At 43.4% G+C, this 12280-nt stretch overlaps 1 protein-coding gene across 4 annotated transcripts in view; it reads left to right on the top strand.

The window, feature by feature from the left end:
• enox1 (ecto-NOX disulfide-thiol exchanger 1) overlaps positions 1–12280 on the top strand; it is a 303520-nt gene that overhangs the window by 79519 nt on the left and 211721 nt on the right. For all 4 annotated transcript variants that reach the window (XM_041211429.1, XM_041211428.1, XM_041211431.1 and 1 more), the window contains one exon: positions 11432–11569. In XM_041211429.1, the coding sequence (XP_041067363.1) occupies positions 11432–11569 (138 nt within the window). The remainder of the gene's footprint in view (positions 1–11431; positions 11570–12280) is intronic.

The raw sequence follows: 12280 nt of genomic DNA, 5'->3' as shown, positions 1-12280 counted from the left end.
ATCTATCCTACCTCAAGGCCTCCCACCTCACCCATTCTGTGGGACTAACCACCCTGCTCCCTCCCCCAGGATCATAATGCCCACCATTGCACCTCCCTTCTTGTTCCCCCCAACTCCACCCTCTTGGTCAACCTCTCATTCTCCAGCCATCTCCCCACTAACCCTATATCACTGACTATCCTACCCCCTACCCCAATTCAACCCCATTGTTAATTTCTCAAAGGATGTACTGCTGGCTCCCTGCCTGACTGAATACCCAGCTGTCAGTCAATCAGCACTGTCGGTGGGCAACCAATTGCTGACACCACTAACCTGGGAGGGAATTTGAGGAGGTGGGTTCCTCGTAATTTCCTGACTTTCTGACTGACCTGGTCCCAATGAATAAATTTAGTGAAAATTCTGCCCAATAATTCCAATGATTCCATAATCCCACCCTCGATAAGCTTCAGTTCATCTAGAACTCTGCTGTTCATATTCCATCCAAATAGTTTTGCTTAATATCACTCCGAATCTCACTGACCAATGCCATCTTCTTGCTCATTCCTCACATTTAGAGTTCTCACCCTCGTGTTTAAATCCTTTAATAGCCTCACCTCCTCCTCTAACCTCCCTCAGCCCTGTTAAGCCTCTGAAATTGCTCTGCTTCTAACTGAGCTTCTATGTAATCTCTACCATCACCCCTCCCTTAAGTTGTGCCTTCAGTTTAGGTCCCAGGTATTCTATCTCTAAAACTCTCCACCTCATCACCCCCACACCCAACCCCCTCTCTCTCTATCTTTATCTCCATCTTATAAAATGCTGACCAAAATCCATTGCTTTGACCAGAGAGACACCCATCATAACATCACCTTCTTTGGCTTGACATTCATTGTGTTCTTAATGTCTCTGTGAAGAACATTGGGAGAACTTGAAGGCACAATGTAAGTGCACATCATTATTGTCAGTTCCTCTTTCTCTAGAGGATGTGGATGTACTCAACAAGCCCACCCTCTTCCACGCATGGTGTCACTAGATATGCCGTTAGCCCACCCCTCCCCAGGCACCTAAGGGATGAAATATTCTTAGAGTGTAACACAAAACAGGCGACAATGAAGCCCATTGCCCAAAAAAACAGCCCTCCTGGACCTTAATTGGCCTGTTGAGTTCACTAAAATTGGGGGGAAGATGGTGGTGTAGGGGTGACATCAATTATCTAGTAATCCAGAATCTGAGGCTAATTCTTTGTGGGCATGGATTCGAATCCCACCACAGCAGCTGGTGGAATTTAAACTCAATTAATAAATCTGGAATGTAAAGCCAGTCTCAGTGATGGTGATCCCAAGTAAGGATGTTATGCTTCAGTTATATAGGGCATTGGTGAGACTGCATCTCGAGTACTGTGTGTAGCTTTGGTCTCCTTATTTAAGGAAGGATATAAATGCATTGGAGGCGGTTCAAAGGAGCTTTACTAGATTGATACCTGGAATGAGTGGGTTGTCTCTTGAGGAAAGGTTGGACAGCGAGCCTATTTCTAGTGGAGTTTAGAAGAGTGAGGGGTGATTTGATTGGAATATACAAGATCCTGAACGGCCTTGACAAGGTGGACGTTGAAAGAATGTTTCACCTTGTGGATGAGTCCAGAATTATGAGGCACTGTTTTAAAATTAGGCATCACCCTTTTAGAACAGAGATGAGGGGGACTTTTTTTCTCACCCGGGTTTTGCAAATTTGGAATTCTCTACCTCAGAAGGTGGTGGAGGCAGGGTCATTTAATATTTTTAAGGCAGAGGTAGATAGATTCTTGTTAGGCAAGGGAATCAAGGTTATCAGGGTTAGATGGGAGTGTAGAAATCGAAACATAACAAGATCAGCCATGATCTTAATGGATGGTGGAGCAGACCCGAGGGGCCGAATGGTCTATTCCAGTTCCTATTTCTTATGTTCTATCATCAGTTGTTGTGATAAGCCATCTGGCTCACCACCCAGAGAGAAAAAATTGTCAAATCCCAGTAAGAATCAGTAATGCCAGTGTTCCATTTTAAGGTACGTATCCAAAACCAGTTTTACTGATTCCTTCATTTTTAAATTTTAAGGGTTTTTCATTCTGGGTAATATCCTTTAGGGAAGTAAGTTCCTTCCTTTAGACAGGTAAATCTGCTGTCCTTACCTGGTCTGGCCTACATGTGACTCCAGACCCACAGTAATGTGGTTGACTCTTAACTGCTTTATGAAATGGCTTTAGCAAATCACTCAGTTCAAGGGAAAATACAGATGGGCAACAAATGCTGTCCTTGCCAGTGACACCCCCATCCCATGAAAGGATAAGAAAGATGGGACAGTGGGAGGCCCTACAATTGATCTCCATGCCATTGGATTATATGGGAGATGAGGCGATGGCGGATGTGATGTTATCCAGGTTTTGTTATTAGGATCCCTATTGCTGGAAATGCATCTGTGCAAAGATAGTGTGAACACAGATCTTCCATTTCTAGATGTCACTGGTTCTCCAGGGTCAAAATAATTGTCATTTAGATGCCAAATGTGACTTCATTTCATTCGGGATGGGGACATTTATTTTTAAAAATCTAGCACCTTCAGTGCTTGTGGTTCCTTCATCCCAGCACCCACAGCCCTCCACTTCTGAAATACATTTCAACATAAATATGACTAGTACAGCCAATCTCAAACTGTCCACAGCTCACCGTTGCTGAAGCCATAGGTTCTCCTTTTAATTTCAAGTGCTTTTCATCTACTGCTGCAAATGTTGTCCTGTTACTTTAGGGAACTGTAAACTTGGAGAAGGGAAACATCTCAGCTCCATTGTTTATAGCTTGGTCTGGCTTTCCTTCACCATTATTGACAATTCCTGTTTCACTCGAGAGTAGTTCATGATTAATCACACTCCTCATTTTGCTTTTGCCAGCAATATTTTACTATCTGTAAGGGGCCCAACTGATATGGTTGTAAATTAAATCTGCAGATGTTTTTATGTTGGAACTTTGCTGCTCATGAAATCAACTGAAAGTCAAACAGTGGTGTTTTCCACTTTCTCTGGAAATAGATCTCTCATTTATTTATCTGAGCAATTTCTACCATTGCCTAAGGTGTATAAAGGAATTGATCTTCTGATAATCAAGTATGAATTGTTAAGCTTACAGCAAGAGCACTGTACTAACAATGTGAATATCTCATGTGCCAGTATATCATTGGAGATTTTTTTTTTCTTTTGGAAGGATAAATTCAGAAGGTCTTACACATGCTCCCCATACCCCTTCCATGTCCCCACATCCCCATGCCCCTTCCATGTCCCCATGCCCCTTCCATGTCCCCATACTCCTTCCATGCCCCCATGCCCCTTCCATGTCCCCATGCCCCTTTATTCCAACTCATGCCAATTCATACCCCCACCCATCTCCATGGCTCCTTTGAGCCCTGATACCAATTCACGCTCCCGGCCCCCTGCACTCCTCATGGTCTATTATAGCCCCATGTCAACTCATGCCAACTTAAGGCCCTTCCATGTCCATTCAACCGGTATACACAATGTACGGAACCAATGAGCTATATAACAACAATGGCATGTGTGCAACTGGTCAGAAAAAAACATCCATTCATAAACTTTCCTTTGAAAAAAAAGCTGTTCTTACAATACTACAAAAGTATCAATCAGACAAACCATTAAAGTACGAATAGCAGAGGCTTCAAACACTTAACGCCAATCAGTCGTGTGCAAATAAACTTCGAGACATTGACATTGAGATCACAGAAAACAATTTATTAAAACCACTTAAAGAGATCAATCAAGCAAAGTCAATAGTTTTCTCCATTTGTCATAACAGTAACCCCTACAGAGATAATCATTTTATGAATCTGGACTTTCAGCCAGGCATGCATAATAAACGTTTTAATTGACACTGGATGGCCTCATTATGCAGGCTTGCCTATGACTAATACTCATAAAAGAATTATCTCAGCAGGTTGGTTCTGTTTTGAAAACTGGAGCGAACTTTTGACTTTGCTTGACTGACATTTTTAAGTGGTTATAATAAGTTGTCCTTCCTGTGATTAAGAGGTGTGAAGTGTTTGAAGCTTCTGCTCTTGATACTTTAATGGCTTGTCTGATTGACTCTTATAGGATTGTAGGAACAGCAGGTTTATTTTCAAAAGAAGGTTCCTGAATGTGTATTTTATTAAGCAGTTCCACATATGCCAACGTGACCATATGGCTCATTGGTTCTGCACATTGTTTATATGGTAATTCCTACTTAACATTGTAGCTGAGTTCCTGAAAAATGTAACTTCAAATGAAACAATGTTAAACAAACTAGATTTTCCCATTACAATCATTTTAAACCTGTAGTTAGGTTCTGTAGAAACTTTCTCATCAGAAAAAAATTAAAACATTATACACTGTAAGTTGAAATGCTTTACATTGCCAAATTCCTATACTCATAAATGAAATGACTTTGAAGATAAAATAAAACTTAAAATATAGAAGATGGATGCTGACTCTTTTTGCTTACCTCCCGCTCACCAACTTTGTAGCTCGCTGCCCTTCCAGCTGGTCACCTCTCCCACCCTCCAACCTTCCGTTTGCTGCTTCTCCCGCAGTCACCACTGATCATGCTCACGAGTTTCTCTCTTGCCGAACCTTCCTTCCACCGAGCTTCCCTCTCACTGCCTCTCCCGCATGCCACTCCCTTCTCGTGAGCCCTTGCTGTGAGTGAGGGCTTGCAAGATAAGCAGCGAGAGTCAGGAAGAGCAGCTTGGAGTCGCAGTGCTGGCTGCAAGCTGGGGGAGCAGGGAGAGAGGGGGTCAGTGAGAAGGAAGGTAGGCAGCGGTCAGGAGAGTCAGGGAGCAGGAAAAATGGCGCTGATCAGGTCACAGATCCAGCGTGAGTAACCAAAAACAAAACTTCCAATGCTATACAAAAATACATGTACTATTAGTTGGCTGGTGTTAAAGTGGGGGCTTACTGTCCTGGATGAATGGGCATGGATGGGCCATGAGTTGGCATGGAGAGTATAAGGAGCCGTGGCGTGTTTGTGAGGAGGAATGAGCTGCCATGAAGTTAGCTTGGGGAGTGGATGGTGGATGGTGGGGTGAGGGGGTGAGGCCTAATGGGCCTAACAGCTTTTAATACAGTTGGGCCAATGTCCCAGTGAACCAAGACAGGCCTTCTAACCAGCCTGCCTTGGCACTCTGCTGCCCTCATTGCTATCCATGCACTGCTTCCACAGTTGGTGGACCCAGATCTTTCTCACACCCGCCCCCTTCTCCAGCCCCTCCCAGAGTGAAAATTGTGATATTCAAGGGCCTTTCTACTGAGGTGGCCTGGTGAGTCAGGGAATTTCCTGGCTCGACTTATCCACCTTGGTATTGAAACTCCGGCCCATGAACCAGTCTGATGGCCTAACTCCCGAGTACACGAAGGACAAGTGCTTTGAAGTCACCTACAGGCAGAATGGGACAGCAGCCTGTGTGACACCCAGATTATGAAAGCTCCCATGAGTGGATGATCCATCTTAGCCTCCTCCTGAGGTCACCAACATCTTAGATGTCCCATCTATAGCCACAGTTCACTCTGTGTGATATCAAGAAACGGCTGAAGGCACTGAGCACTGCAAAGGCTATGGGCCCTAACAATATTCCAACAATAGTATTGAAGACTTGTGCTCCAGAATTGCCGCACCCCTAACCAAGTTGTTCCAGTACAACTACAACTCTGGCATCTATAGAAAATTGTCCATGTATGCCCAGTCCACAAAAGGCAGGACAAATTAAAACTGGAAGGTATTGTTGGCAGTTCTATCAAGTAGCATGTACATAGCAATAATCTGCTCACTGACACTCAGTTTGGGCTCCACCAGGGTCACTCAGCTTCTGATTTCATTATAGCCTTTGTCCAAACATGGACGAAAGAGCTGAACTCCCAAGGTGAGGTGAGAGTGACTGCCCTTGATATCAAGGCAGCATTTGACCGAGTGTGGCATCAAGGACCCCTAGCAAAACTGGAGTCAATGGAAATCGGGGGAAAGCTCTCCAAAGGTTTGATTCATACCTAGCACAAAGGAAGGCCATTTGTTGGAGGCCAATCATCTCAGCTCCAGGAGATTGCTGCAGGAGTTTCTTAGAGAAGTGTCCTAGGCTCAACCATCTTCAGCTGCCTCATCAATGACCTCCTTTGCATCATAAGGTCAGAATAGGGATGTTTGCTGATGATTGCACAATGTTCAACACCATTTGTGACTCCTGAGATACTGAAGTAGTCCATGTCCATATGTAGCAAGACCTGAACAACATTCAGGCTTGAGCTGATAACTGGCAAATGATACTTGCGCCACAGAATGACCATCTCCAACAGGAGAGAATCTAACCATCGCCCCTTGACATTCAATGGCATTACCATCACTGAATCTCCTACTATCAACATCCTGGGGGTTACCATTGACAAGAAATTGAACTGGACTAGCCATATAAATACTGTGGCTTTGAGTGCAGGTCAGAGGCTGAGAATTCTGTGGAGAGGAACTCACCTCCTGACTCCCTAAAGCCTGTCCATGATCTACAAGGCACAAGTCAAGAATGTGATGGAATACTCCCCACTTGCCTGGATGAGTGCAGCTCCCACAATACTCAAGAAGCTTGGCACCATCCAGGACAAAGCTGCCTGCTTGATTGGCACTTCATCCACCACCTTCAACATTTATTCCCTCCACTACCAATGTACAGTGGCAGCAGTGTGTACCATCTACAAGATGGACTGCAGGAACTCTCCAAGTCTCCTTCAACAGCACCTTGCAAACCCATAACCTCTACCATCTCTAAGTACAAGGGCAGCAGATAGATGGGAACACCACCACATGCAAGTTCCCCTCTAAGTTACTCACTATCCTGAGTCGGAATTATATCGCTGCTCTGTCACAGTAGCTGGGTCAATATCCTGGAACTCCCCTCCTTACAGCATTGTGGGTACTTACTTCAGATGGACTGCAGCAGTTCAAGAAGGTGGTGAGTCGCCACTTTCTCAAGGGCAATTAAGAATGGGCAACAAATGCTAGCCTTACGAGCGAGGCAAACATCCCATGAAAACAATTTAAAAAACAAATTGCTGGGGAATTTTTCTTGAGTTTATTTTTGTATGTGTCATAAGCTCTCTTCTCAAATGAAAATATAACTACCCTGTGAGCAGGTCTCCACACCAACCTCCACCCATCCTACTTCATCTTACCCCGTCAACCTATCCTTCTAATCTCTAATGTACTTATCTAGCTTCCCCGTAAATGCTATTAATTTCAACCATACCATGTGGTAGCAAGTTCCACATTCTCACCACTCTCTGAGTAAAGAATTTTTCACTGAATTCCTTATTTAACTTATTAATAATTATCTTATATTTGAGCATTTCTGAAAAAAGGGCTCATAATGTAACTCAGTTATACTTGCTAGAAGCTGCATGTATTCATATGCAGGGACCTGTCCTCTGCAGGAAAAAGGAATATGTCCAGGCATTGCATCTTTTTGCATAAACTGAAGCATGAGGGAAAATAGGTCTCTAGTACATTCACCATGGTAACATTTAGACAATCAGAGCTGACTTCCAAACCAATCAGCACCTCTTATCTCATGCAGTATAAATTGTTGTTCCCTTTGAAATTTGCTATTCTTGTGTGTGTCCTGATGAGTGCAAGATGTAAAGCTTCAGCAGCATATCTCTTTTTTCAGCAATAATCAAGTTCTGTAATATCAGGTGACTATCTTATATTTATGACCCCTAGTTTTGGACTCCTCACCAGTGGAAACATCTTCTCCATGTCTACCCTACTGAACCCCTTCAGTAACCCCCAATCTTCTCTTTCCTAGAGAAAAGAACCTCATCCTGTTCAATCTTTCCTGATAGTCATACCCTCTTAGTTCTTGGATCATCTTTGTAAATCCTCTGTGACAATGAAGCCAGAGATAGCAGAAGCTTCTCAAGTAATATGGAGTGAGACTAAAAGTTTTACAGACCTAAATCTACCACCTATTATTGTGTAAGAAACAAAAAAGGCATACTTCTCATTGCTAATGCTCTTGGAGATAAGCATTAAATTGAACCATTGTGTGGAAACAATACTGATTTGTACTCTGAGCTGGCAATCTGCAGCCATTGTTTATTAAGGATAATTAAGCATTGTTAATAAATCCCCATACCTTTTATAATAAATAGCATTGCATGGCACTGTGCCAGAATATCACTTAGCAGATGAAGCAGTGAGAAGCAAATTCAGAGGGGATGTAGAGTGTTCAGTTGGCGTCACCAATCTCCCAGTTAGACACTCGCAATGCTGACCTGACCCTGCCCTACTCCTGTGGGAGCTGAAGGGTGTCAAGCACTGTATACAATAATCAATAAGGCACTCTTGTTGGCCATGCATAGCAAGGAAAAATGATTACCTCGGTGTGAGCACACAATGACATAAGTGTTCCCTGAAAGATTGGCCTCATAGCTGCTTAATAAACTCGACTTTGCAAAATCAATGAAAGACTCCCTACAGTACAATATAACCAATAACCACACTTGGTAAAATTAAAGTGGGCTGAGCGTGTATCATCCTAATTATTCAGCTCAGCCTCATTCAAATGTGCAAGAAGTTTAAACTTATAACTTATTTTACCATTCCTGGCAATAATTCTGCTCCCCAAAGATTAACAGTCAATGATCACCATTTCTTTTATAACTGCTGATTTCACTCTTTTATTTGCTGGTTGAGGACCTAAAAACGAAAGAGGAATTTCAGCAAAGGCTAAACTATCCCAGCAGCAGAGCAGAGAATTTATAAAGGGTAGGTCTTGGCTGATGAATGCGATTGAATTTTTCAGAGGTGACTGAAGTGACAAAGAGGGAAATGCCTGTGGATGTTATTTATATGGACTTCCAGAAAAAGAAATCCCTCTTAAGAGACTATTAGCTAAAGCTGAAGCTCATGGAACTGAAGGCAAGTTATTGGCCTGGTTAGGAAATTGGCTGAGTGGTAGGAAACAGAGAGCAGAGATAATGGGCAGATAGTCTAATTGGCATATATAAGTAGCGGTGTCCTTCAATGATCAATGCCGAGGTCATAATTATTCATCATATTTATCAATAACTTAAATGATGGGATAAAAAGTCACATATCCAAGTTCCTCACTGACACAAAGATAGGCAGCATTCGTAAGCAGCAGAAACGGAAGTGAAAAATTACAGATATTAATAGCTGAAGTGAAAGGGCAGAAGTCTGGCATGTGGATTTCAGTGCAGGCAAATGGAAAGTCATTCACTTTGGACCTAAGAAAGGATACACTCGGAAACTTCCCAAATGGTGAAAAGCTAGAAATGGCGGAAGTCCAAAGAGACTATGGGGTCCAGGTACACAGATCATTAAAATGCCATGAATAGCTGCAAAAAAATCCAAAAGGTTCATGGAAATTTGTACCTTTATGTTTAAAGGGCTAGAATACAAGAGGTTAAAGGTCATGCTTCAGCCAGAGTCGAGGTTAGACCACACCTGGAATACTGTGAGCCATTCTGGGCACCAGACCTTGGCAAGGACATATTGGTCTTGAACATAGTTTAGCATAAATTTCCTAGAATGATATCTGGACTCCACAGGTTGAATTATGAGGAGAAACTACACCAATTAGGGTTGTATTTGCTGAAATTTAGATGGTTAAGAGGTGACTGAATTGAAGTTTTCAGGTTATCATGGGGAACAGACAGGTTAGACAGAAAAAAACTAAAAGGAGCATTGCTGCAGGAGTGTCATTCACGGACAGCTTTCTATCATTCCTGCCAATGCAACTGAGCTGTATAAAATCACCTACAGTAAACCAGGCCTGAGGCAGGCCTTCATCAGTCCCAAGACCTGTCTCTGTGCCTGACACTGTTTCTGCCCACAATTGTGCCTCTGTGCTGCTTCAGGAGGTAGCAGCCTCAACTCCAGCCCATTTCCCAATTCAATGGCATGAAAAAATAGTGGACGGACGTGACCAGCCAGAAAGTGGGATCACGACATCGGGAACTGGCCCGATTCCTGATTCCTTTCTCAACCATGAAAATCCGGCCCGGTGTGTGTGTGGGTGCGTATGTGTGTGTGTGTGTGTATGTGTGTGCCTGTGCCCATGCATGTTCATGTGAGTGTAACTCAGCATGTACAAATGGCCAGCAATCTGCCATTTGTGTATCCCTTCTGTTTTATTTTCAATTGCACCTTGTTTCACACTTTGAGTTCCCCTTTTGCCACAAAGATTTTTTTCTTCTGATTATCTCTCCCTCCTTTTAGTTTGGTAAACAGAGCTTTTGACATCCCCAGGATGTTCCAAAATTCTTCTCAGTCAATGAAATATTTTTTTCGAATTGTACTCAGGGGACAGTGGGGAGCGTCCCTACCTCTGGGTTAGTAACTCCATGCTCAACTCCCACTCCGGGACTTAAGGGCTGTTAATGTTTTAATGGAAGTTGAGTTTGTAATATGGTCAAATCAGCCTGAAATCCTTCCAACATGGCAGATGGCAGACGGTAAGAGCAGGAGAGCTTCCTGGTCAGCCATAATGCAAAAGTCAATGGTAAACCACTGCAGTACTTTGCCAAGCATAATCATGGACCAATCCAATGGAAGTCCATGGTCACCAATGTCCTCTTAGGACATGGTACCTGAAGGAGGAGGAGGCGCTGTGGTGGCCAATTTGTGCACATCAAACTCCCATGATGATAATCCATCCTAATGATGATGGTTGAGGGGATGAATATTGGCCAGGACACCAGGGAGAAGTCCCGGGCTCTTCTTCAAATTACCACCATGGGATCGTTTACCTCCGCCTGAGAGGACAGACGGTTTACTCAATCTAACGTCTCATCTAAAAGACGGCTCCTCTGACAGTACAGCACTCCCTCAGTCCTGCACTGGTGAGCCAGGCTGGATTGTGTGCTTAAATCTCTGAAGTGGAGCTTGTCACAATCGGACTCTGAGGTAACTGTTCCCACTGAGCCACTGCTGACACATCACTCTGCCCAGAGAACACCAGCTTCTTAGTAATCCTATCTTTGTAGGGACAGGTTAAATGGTTTTTAAAAAACAAAAATAAAGGGATGCACAAAGCAGAGACACCACCAGTTTCTAACTGCTATGACAGGACAGTGCTGACACAGAGAGAAATCCAGCCGTGCAATCACATTGGAATTATGCAACCAAACAATATTTTATGCCCTTGAGCCCACGTGCAAATCTGTCTTGAGTTACTTAAATTATGTATGATCAATGATTTCAAAAGGAAATTGGATGAGCTCTTGAAGGAAATAAATTTGCAGAGCTACGGGAATAGAACATGGGAGTGGGAGCAGCTGAATTACTCTACAGAGAGCCAACGTGAACTCGATGGGACGAATGGCCTCCTTCTGTGCCGTTATGACTTTATTTCCTTTTATTTCCCACAGGAACAGAAGGTTTAGAAGGTATCGTCATGGGTCCCAGTCAGATCAGTATGAACGTTACTGACACCACAGCATGGGCTACAGCGATGAACAACTTGGGAATAGCCCCAGTGGGACTAACCGGTCCACCGCTGGTATCAGGTAAATATGTTTGATGCAGCATTGAATCCTAACCCTTCTAAACTCAATTAAACATATGCCTCCAATATTCACAAAAACCTGTGGGGTTGCAGGAGGCCCCTGAAGATCAAAGCACTAGGGGCATAAGATTTAGGAGCAGGAGTAGGCCCTTTAAGCTACTCTGCTATTCAAAAAGATCATGGCTGATTTGGTTGTGGTCTCAACTCCACTTTCCTGTTCGACCCCCATAACCCTTAACTCCCTTGCCGTCAAAAATCTGTCTAACTCAGCCTTGCATAAATTCAATGACCCAGCCGCCACTGCTTTCTGAGGAAGAGAATTCCACGGACTAACGACCCTCTGAGGGAAAAAATTCTCCCATCTCCGTTTTAAACGGGACACCTCTTATTTTTAAACTCTGTCCCCTCATTCCTGTCTCCCCAGAAGAAGAGACATCCCCCAGGTATCCACCCTAACAATTTCCTTCAGAATCTTATATAGTTCAATCAGATCACCTCTCATTCTTCTAAACTCAAATGGATATAAACCCAACCTGCTCAACCTTGCTGCATAGGCTCCCGAAGGTTCCTGAAGGTCCTTCAACTTTTACCTCATGCAGCATTCCATGATTTTCAGACAGAACCTCTGAAGAGTAGTGGGAACTTCTTATGTTCCTTTGGGATGTTGATTATCAACACAACGGGGTGGATGACTTTCAGACAGTTGTGGTTA

Source organism: Carcharodon carcharias, chromosome 18 (genome assembly GCF_017639515.1).
Source record: "Carcharodon carcharias isolate sCarCar2 chromosome 18, sCarCar2.pri, whole genome shotgun sequence".
NCBI classification, from domain to species: Eukaryota; Metazoa; Chordata; class Chondrichthyes; order Lamniformes; family Lamnidae; genus Carcharodon; species Carcharodon carcharias.
Note: the sequence above shows the minus strand (reverse complement) of the source record. Positions and strands in the feature narration are given on the sequence as shown.